We start from the raw sequence: 23,060 nt of genomic DNA, 5'->3' as shown, positions 1-23,060 counted from the left end.
GTGTGAACAGCAAAACCTTAAGTTTTATGCAAACGAAGAAAAAGACCACTGATTAAATCATTCATGACAGGCTTCCGCTCATCTACAAAGACTAATTATGTCTAGAAAACCCCATCCTGAGCGTGTTGTAAACGTAAAAGTATGAAATTGATGAAACATGTTATAAGTAAGTTAAAAAAGATATTAACATTTTATGCTTGGCTAACCGAAAATCTGACTTGGTGAGAGCAAAAAGATTATTTTTTAAATTTCATTAATAGCCAGCAAACTCTATCAAAGAATTCTCCTTGTTGTCATTAAGTTGAACCACACACGGTCTGTCCTGCTATAACGGAATACTTGCACACCTGAGAAATCCAGCTCTATAAACTGTTCAAATGGAAAAGGGAGAGATTAGGGGATAGAGAGTTCCAGAATTGCAACAACCAAGCTGTCTCTTCCTTCAGGAATTTCTATGATAAAGGCTTGCGGCTGTTGTTTTGTAGCGATAACCTCTAACTATCACAGAGCTGAGCTGCCTCGGGGGCAGTGGTGGTTCCGTGGTACAATTCTTGCCTTCATGACAAGGGCCAGTGTACCTCAGGTACAGCCACCACTTGCAGAGGCTTGTGTGTTGCTAGGATGCTGAACAGGTATCAGCAAAGCTTCCAGGCTAAGAGGGACTAGGAAGAAAGGCCTGGAGATCTACTTCCAAAAATAAATGTCAACGAAAACCCTACAGATCACAGCCAGCAGCGTTTCATTCCACAGTGCATGAGGTCGAGTGAGTCGGGAGCCGACTGGAAGGCAGCTAAGGAGGACAGCATGATAATGCAGCCTTTGGCTTCATGAGCCTTGTTCTGGAACCATCACGTTGCATTCCTAATTCCCTGCAGCACATCGCCAGCCCAGGCTTTTTATGTTAATTTTTAATCACCATTTCAACCAACTGTGATGATGAAACAGGGAACCCTCAAACTAGACAGCTGTGTTGCATCTGTAAGTTCCCCACCCTCCTCCGCAAACAGGTGGTGCCAGTAGGTTCTAGTTACAAACCACTGCAAATTGTTTCAGACATACTAATGTAAATTGTGCTTCAAATTACTTAGTTGCAGTAGGCCCAGTTCTTACGGTGGAAACTCAAGCTCCAAGAGAAACGTATACATTGATAATGCATGACCTAGAATCCTGTAGGTCTAATACATGGGAAGGGGGAGAGGAGTGAAAGACAAGTAAAAATGAACAAGAGGAGTCATTTTAACTCTTAGCCTTCAAATACTCCACTTTCAATATGACGAGGCATCTTTACTGCAAGCTCTTCTCAGTGTTATCCAAGCCCACGCTCAGGCTGATCTGAGTTACAGCGACCACTCCTGCCAAGCCCAGCTGCATACTGGAATCACCTGGCGTGCTTAGAAACATACTGACGTCTAGGCCGGTCTCGGTCTCTCATGGTATCTAGCACACACCTTCCGTAGAGTAAAAACGAAAAAAAAAAAAAATCCGTTGCCGTCGAGTCAATTCTGACTCATAGCGACTGTATAGGACAGAGTAGAACTGTCCTGTAGGATTTCCAAGGAGCAGCTGGTGCGTTCGAACTGCTAACCTTTTGGTTAACAGCCAAGCTCTTCACCACTGTGCCACCAGGGCTCCTTCATAGTCCAGTGCTCAACGTATATTTGTTGATTTCATCTGTCCATCTTCCTCTGGGTTCTCTCAAGTCTGGATATTTTTAGTTGAATTTTAATAGCCAAAATGTCAGTTATAAGAACTATAACATTTTACTTTTGAAAGGAAAATCTCATTACAATGCATCCTGTGTATCTGCTTACTCACCGCGGCCAGTCAAAGTCATCCGACGATGTTACATCTCCGTCTACTCCACCAGACACGTGGAAAAACTTAATAGATGGTTCTCCTTTATCCTCCTGGAACGACCCTAATAAAACAAGGCTGACTTAAAACAAAACAAGGCTGACTTACTGAACCGCGTTTCTTCTCAGGAGCTAAAAGAAAATACCCTGTTCTTCCTGAGAGGAGCACGGGTCCTCTAACTCAGGGACGTCACGCAACATTAAGTTCTATGGCATTTACTCCTGTGTTCCTGGCTCACGTGTACACATGGGTAGATAAAACGAGCAGGTATTGTGATGGGCAGGTGAGAGTAATGCGTTTCTTTTCACAGGAGATAAGAGAAGATCAGATAACTCCTACAGGCTCTCACGAAGTCCTAATTGGCAACAACCAAATTTGAAATCTAATGCGGAACTCAGCAGGAACAACGGCGGGGGAACTTCTGCAGCCTACGTCCAGAGGGGTGTGTTGGTGGCAGAGACAGGGGCTTAGGAACCACAGGAGGAGGCGTCACGCTCCTCTGGACTTCTTGATACACGCGGTTCACTCTATGTCTTTACATATTGTTTCCCTCAGCTGCCAAGACAAGGTAAGACAGAAAAACTCACAGAGATTTTACAAAGAAAAGTCACCAGAGATGAGCATAACGGCTGAAAGCTCAGCTCTAGTGTCGGACTTGGGTTTGGGTCTTCGTTCTACCATTTATTACAAAATGATCTTGGAAGATTCCCTTCCAACCAACAAACCCTTCACGTATTAAATAATAAAAGTCATTGGAAATAATCATACAGTGATTATGACGACTAAAGGAAACAAGACAATGTGTGTGGAGAGCTCAGCACAGGGCCTCACTGTGCCTGACAACGGGCAATGGGAAGGGCAATGAAGGAGAGTCTAAAGCACTGCAGAAAATACGTACTTTAACAAAACAAATTGTCATACTTAGTCATTTCTTCGAAAGACTGTTTATATCGTATTCACACAGCACTCGGGAGAAGCTATGCTCGTGCTTGCTAATGTAACCCTCTTCGACCGCGCTACATCTCAGCAGCAGCGGTTTGTCTCTGCTCTGGCTCTCACAGGCAAGTTCCATCTTACCGGCTAGTTCTCGGAAGGTAAGTTCCAGTTTAGCTTGTTCTGGGGTTGATCCTCCTGTGAATTCAGTCTTAAATTCTAGATCCATGAAGGCTAAATGAAGGATCTCCTTCTGAAGTGACTTCTTAAACCACGGTCCTCTTTCTTGATCTGATCTAAGATCAGGTATTGGGAAGCGAACAGAAAGGTTTAATGCTGCTGTGCCAACTTGTACTGATATCCGACAATTTGCGGGATTGTGTGAATCATCTAGAAAGACTTCAGTGAAAGCCTTGTGCTGAAACACAAAACGTCAAAATATGCCAAAATATTAAATGAAGTAATCGCATACGAATGACATTAGTATCCAACCACTACAATATTTGCAGTCACTATTTCTCCATCCAGTATAATGCATGAAAATGCAATTTAAGGTAGCTACTACCTTCTTATTAGCACCACGCTCTAACCAACTGAGCTAACCGGCCATGAATTGGAATCGACTCGATGGCACTGGGTTACTACCTTATTAGTTAGGTGTTCTGAAATTTTATAATACCATGACTACTGGCAAAAATCAGAGTATAAACAGAAGTTAAACCCTCATATAAAAAATCAAAATAAATCAAAACAAAAACTGGATCAGTGTGAAGACACAGGTACTATACATACAGATCCATCTTGCTATCAATTTAAAAATAGATCTGTAAATTAACCTTTCAACAACCTCGATATGGTTAAAAATCATGACAGCACCCAACAGTTTGAAGGATTTACCTATCAATACGCTTAAAGAAAGGAGCCCTGGTGGCGCAGTGGTTAAAGCACTAGGCCGCTAATCGAATAGTTGGTGGTTCAAATCCACCAGCCACTCTGTGGGAGAAAGATGTGGCAGCCTGCTTCCGTAAAGATTTATGAAAGCTCTCTGGGGCAGTTATGCTCTACCCTATAGGGTCGCTAAGGGTCATTGTGAAATTAGATGAATTCTGCCAAACGCAAAGGCTCGTCCCTTACTCATCTCATATTCTAGGTCTAAGCTCTAAATAAATATTCACGAAGTGACTAACCCCGAACTCCTACGCAACCCGAGAGAAAACCAAACATGTATGCAACATTTACTAAAGTCGATGCTATAAAAAAGATGATCAACGAATATACCCTTCAGATAAAAGTCAATGTCTTAGTTACCTAGTGCTGCTGTAACAGAAATAACACAAGTGAACGACTTTAACAAGCAGACATTTATTTTCTCACGCTTCAGGAGGCTAGAAGTCCGAATCTGGAGTGCTGGCTCCAGGAGAAGCCTTTCTCTCTCTGTCAGCTCTGGAGGAAGGTTCTTGTCTCTTCAGCTCCTGCTTCCTGGTTCCTTGGCGATCGCCATGTGTCTTGGCATCTGTCTTACCCCATCTCTCTTTCTGCTCGCTTGTTTAATCTCTTTTATATCTCAAAAGAGGTTAACTCAAGATACACCCTACACTAATCCTGCCTCGTTCACATAACAAATGGCATTATAACCACAGGCATAGAGGCTGGGATTTTTGACACATATTTTGGGGGGACACAATTCAATCCATAACATTCCATGCTTTGGCCCCCCAGAATTCATATCCTTGCCACATGTGAAACACATTCACCCTATCACATCATCCCAAAAGTCTTAAATCAACTCCAAGTCCAAAATCTCATCTTTTTGAATCACCTAAATCAAATACGGGTGAGACTTTAGGTATATTCTATCCTGGGCAAAATTCTTCTTCATCTGTGAACCTATGAAATCTAGACTACAAGATATCTGTTTCCAAAGTACAATGGTGGTACAAGGTACATGTTTCCATTACAAATGGGAGAAATTGGAGGGAAAGAAAGGACAACAGGCACCAAGCAAATCTAAGACTCAGCAGAACAATTTACATTAGCTCTCAAGGCTTGAAAATAATCCTCTCTTCTCTGAGGCCATCCAGGCAACGGCCTTACCTTCTAGACTCTGGATCTTGGCCACACCCTCTGGATACTCGGTGGATGTCCCTTGGCCCGGGGCTTCAGCTCCACCTTTCAGGCCCTCTGGGATGGCAACTCTGCTCCCTCAGCTTTAGGCAGCCCCGTTCTCCTAGTCCATCTGCGTGGTGACCCCACTCCCTCAGCCCCAGCAGACTTCGCTCTTCTGCCCCTTGGGTATGGCAGCCCCATCCCCCCAGCTTTGGGAGGTGGCCCTGTCCCCCTGCCACAAATTATTGGCACTCTCACACTCTGGAACCAAGGCGGTGAAGTTCAGACCCTTTGAAACCAAGGAAGCTGTGGTACCAGCCTTTGAGATCCAGGAGATTGTGGCCAGACTCCTTGAAGATCTTGCTTCCTGCATTCCCTCCGACAGTTCTGCTGATCTCCCAAGCTGCTCCAGGGATGGTCCTTGTATTTTCACGGAGGACAGGTGACGTAGCTCCTTTGGCCTGTTTCCTGCTTGTTGAATTTCAAGAGGCAGACAGCATTCTTTCCTTTTGTTCTTTCTCTGTCCTTTTCAGTCTAAGCTGATGGGTTTTCTGCTATGGTAGTTGGCTAGATCCATCAGTCCCAAGCTTAATCTCTTTAACAAAAGCTCATGTAGCCACATCCTTGGTGAACATTCTAGGACACGTGTCCTTAGTTTGTACAACAGAATTTTCCAAATCTTTAAGTGCTGTTTTCATAAGGGCATTTTTAAGTCCCTCTCTTTCCTCTCGCATTTTACTATAAGCACTGTCATGGATTGAACTGTGTCCCCCAAAAGTGTGTGTCCACTTGGCTAGAACATGGTTCCTGGACACTGTGTAATTGTCCACCATTTTGTCATCTGATGTGATTTTCCTATGTGTTGTAAATCCTACCTTTACGATGTTAATGAGGTGGGATTAGTGGCAGTTATGTTAACGAGGCAGGACTCAATCTACAAGATTAGGATATGTCTTAAATCAATCTCTTTTGAGATATAAAAGACAGAAGTGAGCAGAGAGACATAGAGACCTCATACCACCAAGAAACAAAAGCCAGAAGAATAGCGAGTCCTTTGGTCCCAGGGTCTAGCACTGAGAAGCTCCTCAACTAGGGAAGATTGATGACAAGGACCTTTCTCCAAAACTGACAGAGCGAAAAAGCCTTTCCCTGGAGCTGACACCCTAAATCCGGACTTCTAGCCTACTAGGCTGTGAGAGAATAAATTTCTCTTTGTTAAAGTCACCACTTGTGTTACAGCAGCACTAGATAACTAAGACAAGCAGCAAGGAGGAACCACATGGGCCCTTTAAGATCTTGCTTAGAAATCTCATCAGCCAGATATCCAAGTTCATCACTTACAAGTTCTACCTTCCACCAAACACTGGAACATAATTTAGACAAGTTCTTTGCCCTTGCATGAAAAGCACCACCCGTCCTGCATTAGGGCTCTGGTGGCACAGTGGTTAAGAGCTTGGCTGGTAACCAAAATGTCAGCAGTTTAAATCCACCAACCATTCCTTGGAAACCCTATGGGGCAGTTCTACTCTGTCCTATAGGGCTACTATAAGTTGGAATCAACTTTCCATCAATGGGTTGGTTTCCTCCATTGTCCAATCACGTTTATCATTTTCTTTTGAAGCCTCACCAGAAGCACATTTAATGTCCACATTTCTAGCAATGTTCTGTTGCTGGTGTCATATACATTCTATAAGATGACAGAGACTTTCTCTACAGCTCTTATCTTAGGCTGGGTTCTCTAGAAAAGCAAAATCAGTGAAATGTATATGCATATAAATAGGTATATAGAGAGGTTTATCTCAAGGAAACAGCTCATGCAGTTGTAGAGGCTGGCAAATCCCAAGCCTGTGGGTCAGGCATCAGGCCGGAGGCTTCTGCTCACTCACGTAGCTGCAGGTGTGGACGAACCCAAGATCAGCAGGTCAGATGTCAGGCCTCTGGCTCACAGACTGCAAAGGCTGATGGATCCCAAGGTCGGCAGGTAAGACAGCAGGCTGCTGGCTCACAGGCTGAGGAGGCTGACAAATCCCAAGACCGACAGGCAATATGGCAGGCCTCTGGTTTAAGTCCCACAAAACAGAGGTCAGATGATAATGAGCCAGGTGCAGGATCCAGAGCAACCAAGTGAGCTGTGCTTAAACACCCTTATATATTGGATGCAGGCCACACTTCCAAGGAATCTCCCTTTTCAACTGATTGGCTGCTCACATCAGATCACAAAATGGAAGATGACTACATCATTACATAACTCTTAAATTATATCATTACATAACTACCAAACTACATCACTATATAATTGCCAAGCCACTGAGAATCATGGCCCAGCCAAGCTGACACACGGCTCTCCTTACTTCCTTCTGAGCCCTCACCAGAATTGCCTTTAATATCCACAATTCTACCAACAGTTTCTTCACAACAATCTAGGCTTTTACGATTAGGTACGTTAAAACTCTTCCAGCCTCCTCCCATTACCTAATTCCAAAACAACTTCCACAGTGTTACAGCAGCACTCTACTCCCGGTACCAAATTCTGACTTAATTATCTAGTGCTGCTGTAACAGAAAGACCACAAGTAGGTGGCTTTAGTAAACAAAAATTTATTTTCTCAGTTTAGATGGCTAGAAGTCCGAATTCAGGGTGCTGGCTCTAGGGGAGGCCTTCTCTCTCTGTTGGCCCTGGAGGAAGGTCCTTGTTTCTTCAGCTTCTGCTTCCTGGTTCCTTGGAGATCTCCATGTGTCTTGGCATCTATCTTACCCCATGTCCCTCTCTATGCTCACTTGTTTAATCTTTTATATCTCAAAAGAGATTGACTCAAGATACGCCCTATACTAATACTGCCTCATTCGCTTTACAAAGACAACCCATTCCCAAATGGCATTATAACCACAGGCATAGAGGCTAAGATTTATAACACATGTTTTTTGGTGACATAATTCAATCCATAATAGTCAATTTCTACTTTTTGTCTAAAATGTACTGAAACTTACAAAACTTAAGTCCACAGTACACCGTAGGTGGTAACACTCCTCAATTTCTCAAATCAGTCTTTAATCTCCTAGGTTAGAGAGTTCCTTTTTTATGCTAGACTTAGACCTTTAACAAATGTATTCTTTCTCCCCCCTATTTGAGTTTCTAATTATTAATCCTCATTCTTGGGGCACAAATAACCCAAGAGATTAAACCATCGTCCCAATACACCTATGGCTAACAGTAAATATAGACACTGGCCCCATAAAACTTAAAGTAACTAGCAAGTAGTGACAATAAAAAAAATAAAGAATGCTGATTAAATGTAAATACCAACTTAAGGAAATACCTGCCTATCTAAGGAAAAAGGCAAATAAGTAGAAAAATAAAATACCTTATCTCTCTTCTTTTTTTCTTTTTAAACAAATTTGTTGTTATCTGTCCCTGGTCCTACAGCCCCCCCAAGTTCCAGCCCCAAAATTGCTAATAGACTTCTTGCAAATGTGACTTACTTGATTTACTTAGAAAAGACTCCAGGTAATGGGAACCTAATTTGCTATGTAAACTTTCACCTAAAACACAATAAAATATTTTTTAAAAAGAAAGTAAAGACTCCAGGCACCAGATCTAAGTAAAAGTGACATAATTTGATGCTTAATAACATGATACTATAAACATGTTCCCATTTTCAAAAGTATATTCCATATTATACAAGCTACATTTTATAGGTGGCTCAAGTAGTTTTTCAAAATGGGTGAATAGATAAAATTTTGTGACGATATTATAATTACAGTTTATAAAATGCAGATAAATAGAAAAGGAAACCTAATTCCACCATGCTTACACAATCGATGGTATTAATTGGCCCATTTCCATCTGTTCTTTATACACCAATATTATTTATACAGCTGTAATAAACTTTTTTTTTAATAAAAGTTTACGTGGAATAATATATTCTGTCACTTAATGCTGTATTATAGGCCTTCTTCATGTTACCACATCATCTTCCTAACTGTCATTTAAAATGGCCACACAGAATTTCATTCAATACATCGTCAAAACTTATTTAGCTAGTCTACTATCTAGACATAAAAGATATCCGTTTTTTCATTATCATAATACTGTTGTTATAATATATGATATTTAATTTATTAAGAACACTTAAGCTCAGAAATTACACCGGAAGTCTGTATGTTGCTGTTGTTAGGTGCCATCAAGTCGATTTTGACCCATAGTGACCCACAGTGACAGAGGAGAACTGCCCCATAGGGTTTCCCAGGCTGTCATCTTTACAGGTACAGATCACCAGGTCTTTCTCCCCCAGAGCTGCTAGTGAGTTCAAACCAGCAACCTTTCTTTTACCAGTTGAGTGCTTAACCACTGTGCCACTAAGGCAGTTATAATTATGATTATGACCATAATCATAATCAAGCTAGTTATAATGATGATTAGTATTTACAACTTCTGAATACTCACCAGACTAATATGTTTATTACATGAAGTATACATGTGAGATGCCATCATCTCTACTGTAGGAAGTTTCTGTGGTTGAAGCAAGGAATTTAATCTGTCCACAATACTGATATCCAGTTCACAGAAGACAGGATTTAATTTAATCTGTAATTCTGCTTTCTGAGGAACTGAACTAAGTCTTGCTTGACTACCCTTTTAAAAGAAAAAAAAAAAAAAAAAAGTAGGCATAGATATGACCATTAACAATACTATAAAATTAGTATATAACCTTAGAATTATGACAAAATATCTATCAAATGAAAATTTACATTGGTAAATATTCAAAAAGAAACCTTACCTGGGGTCCTTTGTTCTCAGAATGCTTGTAATGAAGCTGAAGGCACGCAGAGGGGTGTGAATCAGTCCCTTCTTTGGAATGGAACATTAAAAGCTTAAAAACAAAGATGAAGGCAAGTGTAAAATATTAAACTATAATTAATCACTTATAAATAAAACCAACCAACCTAACCTGTTGCCACTGAGTTGATTCTGACTCACAGCGACCCTATAGGACAGAGTAGAACTGCCCTATAAGGTTTTCAAGGAGTGTCTGGTGGATTCGAACTGCTGACCCTTTGGTCAGCAGCGACAGCTCTTAACCACTACACTACCCGGTTTTCCAAACACACACACACATGCAAATAATATTCCTTCCTGACTTGCTACACATTTCTAAGAAAATCACTGCTCTTCATTACAATCCTTAAAAAAAAAGACTTAAAGACTAATCATGAAGGAAACCAAAAACCCAAAGCAAACTGGCTGCTGTCAAGTCAATCCCGACTCCCAGCGACCCTAGAGAGGAAAGTATCCTGTATTTACCTCTGTATAGTGAGGAGGAACAGAGTGAAAATCACTGGGAAACAGGCATTCCAGAAGTTCCATTTGCCCGATGGACGTATCAGTACCAAAATGTCTGCAGGCTGACCTTTGTCTTTGTTCATAGGAGACTTTGATGCCAGTACCTATAAATCTATTATAAAAATGCAGCATTTAAAAGTACCCATATAAGAAAAAAAAAAATCCTAAGTATTCAAGAATAGTATACAAGTGTTAAAGTAAAATAATTATTTATTCTGACCAACTCAGGTTCTTAGCAATAACTAATATTCCTAAGGATACTAACCAGAAAGACTTGCAAATTTCCCATTCCCTGATGTAAAATTTAAAAGTCAGTTCTCTGGCTGACAGCAAATTATCCAGGATGTACTTATTTCCCAACACTGCCCTTTCTTCTTCTATGTTTTAAAATTTACCCTGCAATGTGTAAAATCCTTCAAATCTGTAAAATACATGAAACAGTTTCTTAAAATTATGTAAAAGCATCATGCAACTGGCAGATATTTGAAACTTTGTCAAAAATAAGAAGAAACCTTTCCCTTCAGAGTTTGATTATAAATACTATTGTCTCAACACGCAGAGTCTCCTTCACTAGGCTATGTATCAAAACTACTCTGCACATTAATTTTAATACTTGAAAAAAAAAAAGGTTAAAGTTAAAAGACCAATGTTTTTTCTTAAAAAAATATATATGCTTAAACCACTGTATAAAATATTACTCAACAGTTCATAGATAATTTGCATGTTAATTACTTAAGTAGTATTTGCATGTTAACAATACTACCATCGGTTCCTGATAAGGAACCGCTGGTACTGAAGGAAGGAGTCCAAGCTGCTCCGAAAAAAAAAAGGCGCTGGCAAAACACAGGGTTCCAGGAATTGACAGAATACCATCTGAGATGTTTCAACAAACAGACGCAGCCCTGGAAGTGCTCACTCGTCTATGCCAAGAAATTTGGAAGACAGCTACCTGGCCAATTGACTGAAAGAGATCCATATTTATGCTTATGCCCAAGAAAGGTGATCCAACTGAATGCAGAAATTATCGAACAACATCATTAATACCACATGCAAGCAAAATTTTGCTGCAGATCATTCAAAAGTGCCTGCAGCAGTATACGACAAGGAACTGCTAGAAATTCAAACTGGATTCAGAGAGGACGCAGAACCAGGGATATCATTGCTGATGTCAGATGGATCCTGGCTGAAAGCTGAGAATACCAGAAGGATGTTTACCTGTGTTTTCTTGACTATGCTAAGGCGTTGGACTGTGTGGATCATAACAAAATTATGGATAACATTGCGGAGAATGGGAATTCCGGAACACTTAATTGTGCTCATGAGGAACCTTTACATAGATCAAGAGGCAGTTGTTTGGACAGAACAAGGAGATACTGATTGGTTTAAAGGCAGAAAGGTGTGCGTCAGGGTTGTATCCTTTTACCATGCCTATTCAGTCTGTATGCTGAACAAATAATCCGAGAAGCTGGAGTATATGAAGAAGAACGGGGCATCAGGATTGGAGGAAGACTCATTAACCTGCGTTATGCAGATGATACAACCTTGCTTGCTGAAAGTGAAGAGAACTTGAAGCACTTACTAATGAAGATCAAAGACCACAGCCTTCAGTATGGATTACACCTCAACACAAAGAAAACAAAAATTCTCACAACTGGACCAATAAGCAACATTATGATAAACGGAGAAATGATTGAGGCTGTCAAGGATTTCATTTTACTTGGATCCACAATCAACCACGGAAGCGGCAGGCAAGAAATCAAAAATGCATCTCATTAGGCAACATTGGCTACAAAAGGCCTCTTTAAAGTGTTGCAGAACAAAGATGTCACCTTGAGGACTAAGGTGCGCCTCACCCAAGCCATGGTATTTTCAATTGCCTCATATGCATGCGAAAGCTGGACAATGAATAAAGAAGATGGAAGAAGACTTGACACCTTGGAATTGTGATGCGGGTGAAGAATACTGAATATACCATGGACTGCCAAAAGCACGAACAAATCTGTCTTGGAAGTGGTACAACCAGAATCCTCCTTAGAAGCAAGGACGGCGAGACTTTGTCTCATGTACTTTGGACATGTTGTCAGGAGGGATCAGTCCCTGGAGAAGGACATCATGCTTGGTAAAGTACAGGGTCAGTGGAAAAGAGGAAGGCCCTCAAAGAGATGGATTGACACGGTAGCTACAACAACGGGCTCAAGCATAGCGACAACTATGAGGATGGCACAGGACTAGGCAGTGTTCTGTTCTGCTATGCACAGGGTCACGATGAGTGAGAAGTAACTCCATGGCACCTAACAACAACAACATTACACTCACAAATCTAATTATCTCCTCATCTATTAGGACTCCACCCATCAAAGGATCATGGGGTATGTGGGATATGCGGATAGCTTTTGATATTTTTAAGCAGAAGTAGAAAATGTGGCATCCGAGCTCTGGATCAGCCTTAGTTCTATCTCCCAGGCGATGGCCAGTGGCATAAGGATCATTTCCAAGTCCTTTCTCATTAGTTCATTCTACTCTCACCACCGCTATCATATTTCCTAAGAGCCAGTGGCAATAAGAACTGCTTTCATGATTCTAAGGGTGTTTTCAGTGGGGATAATGGCAAAATTAGGTTAAAAACAGAAACAAAAACACAGCTTGACAACAGCAGGCCGAGGAGCTAAAGAGATGATAATGTAGAAAACTCCAGCTTCTCTAGATCTTACCTCTACGTTGTTGTTCCGCATGCCGAACACCCTGAATGAGAGACCCGATCTCATTCATTTACAAATAAAATGTGAATTAGGAAAAAAAATGGAGACAGAGAGATAGGTGGGTACGAGAGTCCAATACAAGAGTTTTCTTCAAAGCTCATTAATCAATATAAGAAGGTTTACCTGAGGTGATCATGCGAGCAAGCCTCTGCAAACACTGCTCGGAAAGACTTCAAGTCCTCTGTCAAAAATCTTGCGGGGTCAATCTTTTCTATACAGGTAAAGAAAGCTACAGCCATGGGCGTCAGTGGATTAAGGTTCAAGGATGTTTCAGGTGGAGATAAAGGATCGATGTGAAGCACAGAGACTGAGAACGCTCCCACGGCAAGCCTGAAAAGAAGCTCAGGTCTGGACTCATCCACAGAAAGGGATCTAGACGGGACAGCTGAAACACACGTGGTAAAATTAGATACATAAGATTTAACACTTAAAAACAAGCTATCAAAATTACAAACTAGGTACTTATGCACTAGCTTTACAAAATAGGTGATCACATACCAGTTTGAACGATATTAAATAACTAAAGAAAAACAAGACAAACCGTTATCTTTTCGCGTCTTAAGTCTAGGATTCTTGATACTTAAAGTACAAAAGGGTATGCTGTAATAGTGAACGATGAACAAGCTTCTGCATTAAGAAAACTGTATTGGAAAAGTCAGAGATTGACTGAATTTTCCTTTAAGCCCATGTCTATTTCAATTAAATTTTGCAGAGAAGAAACCTGAGGTTCTCTTTTAAGGAAAGTGTAAACAGGGAAACAAGTATCAGACGGCTGACTGAGATCCTAAGCTGCGGTAATAATGTGAAACTTGTGGTACACTTTTCACTAAAAATGTTTAACTATTTAAATACAGAAAGAAAACAATGAATAGGCAACTATTCTAAAATACTTCCCAGTGACTTGTTCAGCAATTGCTCCATTTGCTTTCTAAACTTAGTTAAGGGGCCTAGACCAAAAACAAAAGAAGGAAAATACAAGAAGCAGTATAACGGTATTTTAAAAAAAGGAACCAAATCACTAGCTTTAAAAAAATTCCAGTGAAAATCAAGAACAAATGTCTTATTTCTACTTACCAGTCTTCTGTAAAGAGGCTGGGTGAACCAGGTTGGGTGGAAATGGTGACCCTCTTGCTGGCTGTTCTTTATGGTGATCAAGGAAATCTCCCCAAGCTGGCTGAAGCTATAAAAGATTTTTCAAAAAGTGTTTGAAAACAGTGCAGACTTTTGGAAGCAACTTTTCAAGCACAGAGTGACAAAAATTAAATAATACTTTACCACAGTAGCACTCAGTGGCGATCCTGCTGGGGTGTTGGTATATGTACTGGTTAATGACAGCTCAAGGTCCATATGTGGGGGGTCTCCAAGGGGTGGAAGAGAGGAGAGACTGTGGGACATGTCCATGTCAGCCATGGAGAAGAAAACCTCTTCTTCTAGAGAGAACGACACTTGGTGAATTCCACAACTTCAACTCTTCAAAGTAAGTTAATATAATAGGCTTCTTTAAGATTACCTGAGATATAGTGAGACCCCAAATTTCATGTTGCTGCTAATGGAGTAATTTCTTAGATCTAAGATATTAATGACAGAGCGAAAGCTCAACTGAATATGGGTTAACAAGTGGTTAAGCTATCCTACCAGTGAACTGTCTTTGTAAAATATATAATATGCAGTATTACATGGTATACCTTTAAATGTCATATGTCAACTTAGAAGTCAAATACCCAGGTTTTAAAAGAGTATAAATATCTTGTATTCTCTAGTTTCATACAGATACAGCTATTTCTTTACATAAACAAAAGAGCCAAATATATTACTTAAAATTGTACTTTTATTTCAGTTCTTTTTTTTTTTTTCAGGAGACTGTGTTTTACCCTCATGCAAGCAAAGTTTGTTACGGTCAAAAGTCCTTCATAGGTTTTAATTTTTTATTTGTTTTGACACCCCACACTTAAATTTATTTTTATTATTTACAGTATTATACATGCTTACACCCCAGCCTGTCTGTCAGTTTGTCACATTGTGGTGGCTTGCGTGTTGCTGTGCTGCTGAAAGCTATGCCACCAGTATTTCAAACACCAGAAGGGTCACCCATGGCAGACAGGTTGCAGCTGAGCTTCCAAACTAAGACGGCTAGGAAGAAGGGCCTGGCAGTCTACTTCTGAAAAAAATTAGCCAGTGAAAGCCTTATGATTAGCAGGGCCGCTCATATGCCAGTTCAAGTTGAAGCTGAAGAAAATTAGAACAAGTCTGAGAGCCAAAATATGATCCTGAGTATATCCCACCTGAATTCAGAGACCATCTAATAAAATACCTGTAAGAGCAAAGAAAGCTGGGCAGAAATGATACTTACATGTAAGCGAAAGTAAGCTGGGTAGAAATGATACTTACATGTAAGTGAGGGAAAGACTAATAGAGAAAAGCTTCCTATTTAAAGGGATCCACTGTAAATTGTTATATGAGAAAATATAACTTGAACAAAGTGAATAATTGCCCCCAATTTATCTTTTGGGTAAATCTACATTTTTAAAATTGACTTTCGTGAGAACAAATCATCCTCTACAAAACAAAAACTAGGGTATACCCTAACACCCGTGTGCCAACGCACCGCTATAATACAGTTAGAGCGACTTACACATTTATTAAACTTTCCTACAGTATGTATCTCTTAGTTCTTTCTTCACGAAACTCCATTCATAGCAGCCGAACATTAAGTTTACTTTGCTCTATGGTGATAATGTATGATTCTGGCATAAACTGAGTTCTTACCACGGCTAGAAGGTGTACGAGCTGCTTCTGTCTCATAAAAGCTTTGCTCTGAGGACACACCCACAGAGAGGGAGTCTTTTCTCAAATAATACCGGTTTAACTCCATCTGAACTCGATACTCGTCTTCTTGCTGCATGGGTCGACTTTTTCTGTCTTTGTTAGACAATCCTATCTTGCTAGAGTTTTCTACAAGTATACAAAAGGAAAGCAAAAGCAATTAAATTTGGAGTTACTTAATCAGTTCTCTCCCCTAAAAAAAAAAAAAAAATCCATTTACCCTACAGCAATGGCAACTGAGCGCCAGTTGGTGCAAAACCACCACTTAATGTTAATCAGATCCAAGCTTTAAGCAACTGGACAAGAATCATAAAATCTTATCTCTGATGAGTCATTAAAAATGCATTAAAATGCGTGTTACTTATTGTGTTCAAGAATCAAGCTTTCTCAATCATATGAAGTATTTTCCCCAGCCACAGAAGTACATCAGAACATTTTTTAAAAGTCAAGAAAGTGACACAAATTAACACAGCACTGAAGGCTAATTTGTGCCACGGTTCAGAAGACCCAGTCAAATTTAACCGTTTAGGATTCTTACTTACAACACAGGCAATTCCCGGGTTATGAACGAGACTCGTTCCTAAATGTGACTTTAAGAATTTGTAGGTAAGTCAGAAGAGGCACATACGTTCTTGTTTAGCCTTACTTTAGTGCAAGAAAAGGCTGGAAGCCTTTCCAGCAATTTAAAAGCTGCAAGTGCAGCGAGTGAAGGTGATGGTGATGAAGAATGTGTCCCAAGTAGCGGTTGGTTCAATTGTTTCACAGTGAGGGCAAATTTATACAACATTAGAGGACAAGTTCAAGTTGTCTGTAAGTTGCATGTTTGTAACCCAGGGACCTACCGTACATCTTTATTAATTTCACACACTTGAAAATAACAGGCTTGCTTATATGTATGTTACTTTTTTGGATAAAAAACCATTTTAAAGACAATTCTGGGAAGATGGCAGGGTGAACAGGTTTAAGATCCTGGCTCTCCCCACACGAATGCCAAGAAAAGCAACTAGAAGCCTACTTAGCCCAGTGACAGCTCTGACAAGGTGGGCAAAGGACTGCAGCAAGGACCGGCAAAGGACTGAGGCAAGGACCCACAAACTGAATCAAGACAAGGACGAATCTCGTACGGTAGGAAAAGCGCTTCCTTGCTGTCCCACTCTCCTCCCTCCCAGCGCAGTGATGGCAGCCGCCCCTCCAGCCAACGTGCACTCGGAAGGGCCTGATCTCTGGCTCCAAAATAAACAGGACAGCTCTCACTAGGGGACTCTTCAGGGTGTACAATCGGAGAAAGCTCATAATCACTTGACCTGCCCTGCAAGAAACACTAACAGGAGTCCTTTAGATGGGAAAGAAAGGACACTCGAAAGAAACTCAAAGCTGTACGTAGAAAAAAAGGTCTCCATTAAATGTAATTGATAGGCAAGTAGAAGGGCAAGTTTTAAAGTACTTTTGGTTGCTAATTCTAGTCGTAGGAGCCCTGGTGGTGCAGTGCTCAGCTGCTAACTGAAAGGTCAGTGGTCTGAACCTACCAGCTGCTCCATGGGAGAAAGATATGGCAGTCTGCTTCTGTAAAGAATACAGTCTTAGAAACCCTATGGGGCAGTTCTACTCTGTCCTATAGGGTTGCAATGAGTCAGAATCGACTGGACGGCAGTGGGTTTGGTTTTGGTGGTTAATTCTAGTTGTCACGTCCTTCATTCTTTATAACAAATGCAGAACAAATAGAAGTTTATGTTATAAGGCACATGATATATAAAAATGTAACAGCTGATAACAACAACACAAAAAGGGGGGAGAAACAGTGTAGGAATAGTTATTGTATGTTACTGAAGTTAAGCTGGTATCAATTTAGACCAGGTTATAAAAATTTAGGCTCCTGAATGTAATCCTCATGATAACCACAAAGAAAATATCTTAAAAACACATACAAAAGGAGAAAGAAATCAAAACGGTCCACTACAAAAAATCAACAAAGCACCAAATTTGGCAGTATTGGATGAAATGAGGGGCAATGAATGTATAAGACACACAAAAATAAAATGAGAGAAGTAAGTTCTTCCTTATCGGTAATTACCATGAATGATGTAAACAGACTAACCATTCTAATCAAAAGACAGAGTGGCAGAATGGATTTTAAAAAAAAGATCCAACTATATGCGGTTTACAAAAGATGCCTCTTAGGCCCTAGGACACAAATAATTTGAAAGCAAAAGGATGGAAAAATATATTTCATGCAAATAGTAACCAAAAGAGAGCTGGAGTGATGATTTTAAGAGCAGACAAAAAAGTGTTTAAGTCAAAATCTGTTATAAGAGACAAAGGAAGATAGTATACAATGATAAAAGAGTCAACTCATCCAGAAGATATAACAATTGTAAATATATATACACCTAATGTCAGAGCCCCCAAATATATAAAGCAAACATTGATAGATTTGAAAGGAGGAATAGCATTACAATAATCATTGTAGACTTCAATAAACCACTCTCAATACTGGGAAAAAATCCAGAAAGATCAATAAGTAAACAGAGGACCTGAACGACACTATAAGCAATTAGACCTTGCAGACACAGGTAATATGTAGAACAATGTAATGGTTAAGGGTGTGTGTCAACACGGCTCGGCCATGATTCTCAGTGGTTTGGCAGTAGTATGATGTTGTGATCACCTCCATGATGGGATCTGCTGTGAGTAGCCGGTCAGCTGAAAGAGAGTTTCCTTGGGCACGTGGCCTGCATCAAACATGAGTGGACATTCCGGCAAGGCTTGTGGGCTTTTTGCTCACGCTGGATCCTGCAGCAGGCTCCTGTTTGTCTGATCTCTGGTTCTTGAGGCGAGCTAGCAGCTTACCCGCAGTCTTGCCTGCCGATCTTGGGATTCATCCATCTTCACAGCCTGTGAGTAACGGCCCTAATGTCTGACATACTGACCTTGGGTTTGCCAGCCCTTGCAGCTATGTGAATCAGGAGAAGCCTCTATCCTGACCCACAGACTTGGGATGTTCCAGCCTCTACAACTGTGTGAGCCATTTCTTTGATATAAATCTCTACATATATATATTTATATGCTTTGCTGGCTTTGCTTCTTAGAGAATCCAGCCTAAGACAAACACTCCATCCAGTAACAGGGCAATATACATTCTTCTCCAGTGCACATAGGTCGTTCTCCAGGCTAGGCCATATAGTAGGTCACAAAGCTAGTCTCAATAAATTAAAAAGACTGAAATCACACAAAGCATCTTCTCAAACCACAATAGGGTGGAATTAGAACTTAATTACAGAAGGAAAACTGGAAAATGCACAAATAGGTGGAAATTAAAAAACACACTGTTAAAAAAATGAAGAGCAAAATCAGAAAATAGTTAGAGTCAAATGAAAACGAAAGCACAACATACCAAAACTTATGGAACACGGCAAAAAGAGTGCTCAAAGGGAAATTTATAGCAGTAAGCACCCACATTTAAAAAGAAGAAAGATCTCAAATCAATAACCTAGCTTTACAACTTGAGGAACTAGAAGAAGAAAAGCAAACCAAGCCCAAAGCTACCAGAAGAAAGTAAATAAAAAAGATCAGAGCAGAAATAAAGGAAATGGAGAACAGAAAACAATAAAGAGAATCAATGAAAACAGAAGTTGGTTTTTTGAAAAGATGGATAAAATCGGCAAATTTTAGCTGGACTGACAAAGAAAAAAAATGATATAAAAACCTAAAATCAGAAATAAAAGTGGGGACATTACAACCAACGCTACAGAAATGAAAAGGATAAAACGATACTATGAATAATTGTATGCCAACAAATTCAACAGCCTAGATGAAACGGACAAGTTCCTGGAAACACATAAACCTCCTCCACTGACTCAAGAGTAAGTAGAAGATGTCAACGAACCCGTACAAGCCTCTAGTTTCCAAGCGTTGCCGTGTCAGAAACACCTCAAGTGGGCGGCTATAAAGAATAGAAATATACTTTCTCATAGTCCAAATCAGGGTCTCAGCCGAGTCGATTCCTTCCGTAAACCTCTCTCCTATGTCTGGTGTCTGCTGGTGGCCCTTGGCTGTACGTGATGCTCACGTGGCATCTGTCTTCCCCGTGTGTGTGCACCTCTGTGTCTATTCTGTGCTTTTTATAATTCAGAGCCATTAGATTAGAACCTACCCTCCTCAGGTAAAGGTGTTTTGGTGGCACGACGGTTAAGGGGCTGGCTGTTAACCAAAAGGTTGACGGTTCAAACCCAGCCGGGGGGTGCACAGGAGAAAGATCTGGCAATTAGCTTCCGTAAAGATTACAGCCAAGAAAAACCAACAGGGAAGTTCAACTCTGTCATGTGGGGTCACTATGAATCAGAATTGACTTCATAGCACTCAGCAACGACAGCACAACTACTCAGGTTGGACTAACTGACGTAACAAAGAAACCGTATTTCCAAACAGGACTACATCCACGAGTACAGGGGTTAGAATGGGTAACCCCTGTAAACGTATTTGGGGAGGGTAGAGGGAGAAGGGACACAGTTCAAGCCGTAACAACAAATGAAGAGACTGATTCAGCAATCAAAAACCTCCCAACAAAGAAAAGCCTTGGACCACACGGCATCACTGAAGAATTATACCAAATATTTATAGAACTGACCCCAATCTATCTAAAACTTTTCCAAAAGATAAAACAGAAGGGACTACTTCCTAACTCATTCTGTGAGGTAGTATTACTGCTATACCAAAGATAGACAAACTGCAAGACAAGAAACTACAGATCAGTATCCCTTATGGATATAGATGCAAAAATCTTCCACAAAGTCTTAGTAAACTAAACCCAGAGGCATTACAATGTTACAAGAATTACACACCATGACCCAGCGGGATTTATCCCAGGAACACAAAGGTGATTCAACCTAGAAAATCACTCAATGTAGTACACCACATTAATAAAGGAAAAGAACCATATAGTCACCTCAGTTGATGCAAAACAGGCATTTGACAAAATTCAACACTCTCTCATGATAAAAAACACTCAACAAGCTAGAAATAGAAGGGAAATTCCTTAGTCTGATAAATCACATTTATGAGAAACCCACAGGTAACATCATACTCAGTGGGGAAAGACTGAGCACTTTCCCCTGAGATCTGGACAAGACAAGGATGTCTGCTCTCACCACTGCTGTTCAATATCGTGCTGGAAGTTCTAGCCAGAGCAATTATGCCGGGGGAGGGGGGGAGGTATCCAACTTGGGAAGGAAGAAGTAAGACTCTCTATCTGCAGATGACATGATCCTATACATAGAAAAACCGAAAGAATTCACAAGAAAGCTACTAGAGCTAATAAATGAATTAAAAAAAGTTGCAAGATATAAGGTCCACACACAATAATTAGTCTTGTTTCCACATGTCAGCAATGAGTATTTTGAAAAGGAAATTAAGGCAACATTACCATTTACAATAACATCTAAAAGAACATAATACCTAGGAATAAATTTAACCAAGGAAGTGAAAGACTTATACACTGAAAACTATAAAATATTATTGAAAGGAATTAAAAAAAATAAATAAATAAAATAAATGGAAGGAGAAATCATATTCATGGATCAGAAGACTTTATAATGTCAATACTACCTAAAGCACCCTATAGATTTGACGTAATACTCATCAAAATTCCAACAGCCTTCTTTGCAGAAGTGGAAAAGCCAATTCTCAAATTTATGTGGAACTGCAAGGGGCCACAAATAGCCAAAGCAATCTTGAGAAGGAAGAACAAAGTAGGAGTACTCACACTTCCCAGTCTCAAAACATATAACAAAGCTACAACAATCAAAATTGCCTGGTACTGGTATAATAGACATCCAGACCAATGGAATAGAATTGAGAGTCTGGAAATAAACCCACATGTTTAAGGTCAATTAATTTTTGACAAGGGTGCTAAGTCCATTCAGTGGGGAAAGAACAGCCTGTTTAATAAATGGTGCTAGGAAAAATGGATTTCCACAAACAAAAGAATGGGCCTGGACCCACACCTCATACCATACATGAAAATGAACTCAAAATGGATCTGAAACCTAAATGTAGAACGAAAACCATAGAAACCCTCAACAAGAAACTATAGGGATAATGCTTTGAGACCTAGTTTTTAATAATGGATTCTTAGACATGACACTGAAGGCACAAAAAAACAAAAGACAAAATAGATAAACGAGACTTCATCAGAATGAAAAACATTTATTTATCAAAGCATCTTATCAACAAAGTACAAATGAGTTAAAACTGGCCCCTGCAGTGTGCTGCCACATTGTAGGGAGAGCAACTAGGGTCACATAACAATATGTGTATAAGTTTTTGTATGAGAAGCTGACTTGAATTGTAAACTGTCACTTAAAGCACAATAATAATAATAAAAAAAGGCCTCTGTATTGGTCCCAGGTTGTTTACGTCTTCATAGCAAGGTGAGGCCCGTTAGCCCAAAGGGCCCACAGGAGCCAAGCTTAAAACTGTATACATTCAGTTGTTTTAAAAATAGCCCAAATAAGCAGATTTTTAGCCACTTAGGACCTGTCTGCTTTACATACTACACAAACTGCACCCAACATCTGCTAACCCCAGATAAGATGAGATCAACTCTGTGGTTACAAAGACCCTAAGATATTGATGCTTTTAGAGCTCTCTGGCCCAGAGACTCCCTACCTCGCTACAAGGGGGAATCACCTAGGGACACACTGAACACCCCCGCCTCCCCCCACCCACCGCCTACTTCCTCTTCCTGGGTTTCTCAAGCCCTTTTCCCCTTCTGGGGGCTCCCTGCGGTGCTTGCCTCAGGCAGACCTCTTGCTGTGGGGGCTGCCCCCTGCCTGTGGTCTAGACCCCCATAAATAGCTGTTGTGCAACTCTATCTCCTTCTCTATGGCCGTATCTTTTTCTTGATCAGCCCCAAATTCCCTCAAACTTAATACACCATGTATCTAAGAAGGGTTAATATCTAGAACATATAAAGGAACTCTGATAACAACAGAAAGACAACCCAATCAAAAAATGGGCAAAGGACTTGCACAGACATTTTAGGAAAAAAAAGAAATACAAACGGCCAATAAGCACATGGAAAGATGCATTAAAAAAGGGGCATGCAAATCAAAACCATAATGAGGTCTCACTTCACCCCCACTAAGACAGCTATGATTTTAAAAACAGGAAAACAACAGGCATTGGCTAGAATGGAGAGAAACTGGAACCATTGACGGTGGGATTGTAAAATGGCACAACTGCTGTGGA

The 23,060-nt window shown here is 40.4% G+C and overlaps 1 protein-coding gene across 4 annotated transcripts in view; it reads right to left on the bottom strand.

Moving 5' to 3' along the window:
- ATG2B (autophagy related 2B) overlaps positions 1–23,060 on the bottom strand; it is an 84,136-nt gene that overhangs the window by 40,213 nt on the left and 20,863 nt on the right. For 3 of the 4 annotated variants that reach the window (XM_049899245.1, XM_049899249.1, XM_049899247.1), the window contains exons 8-16: positions 15,759–15,944; positions 14,268–14,422; positions 14,067–14,172; positions 13,116–13,377; positions 10,195–10,345; positions 9,671–9,763; positions 9,337–9,525; positions 2,932–3,205; positions 1,816–1,918 (exon numbers count right to left, since the gene is read on the bottom strand). In XM_049899245.1, the coding sequence (XP_049755202.1) occupies positions 1,816–1,918; positions 2,932–3,205; positions 9,337–9,525; positions 9,671–9,763; positions 10,195–10,345; positions 13,116–13,377; positions 14,067–14,172; positions 14,268–14,422; positions 15,759–15,944 (1,519 nt within the window). The remainder of the gene's footprint in view (positions 1–1,815; positions 1,919–2,931; positions 3,206–9,336; positions 9,526–9,670; positions 9,764–10,194; positions 10,346–13,115; positions 13,378–14,066; positions 14,173–14,267; positions 14,423–15,758; positions 15,945–23,060) is intronic. The other variant, XM_049899246.1, reaches the window with a different exon arrangement.

Source organism: Elephas maximus, chromosome 10, assembly GCF_024166365.1.
Source record: "Elephas maximus indicus isolate mEleMax1 chromosome 10, mEleMax1 primary haplotype, whole genome shotgun sequence".
NCBI classification, from domain to species: Eukaryota; Metazoa; Chordata; class Mammalia; order Proboscidea; family Elephantidae; genus Elephas; species Elephas maximus.
This window is presented reverse-complemented; position numbering and strand designations above follow the sequence as displayed.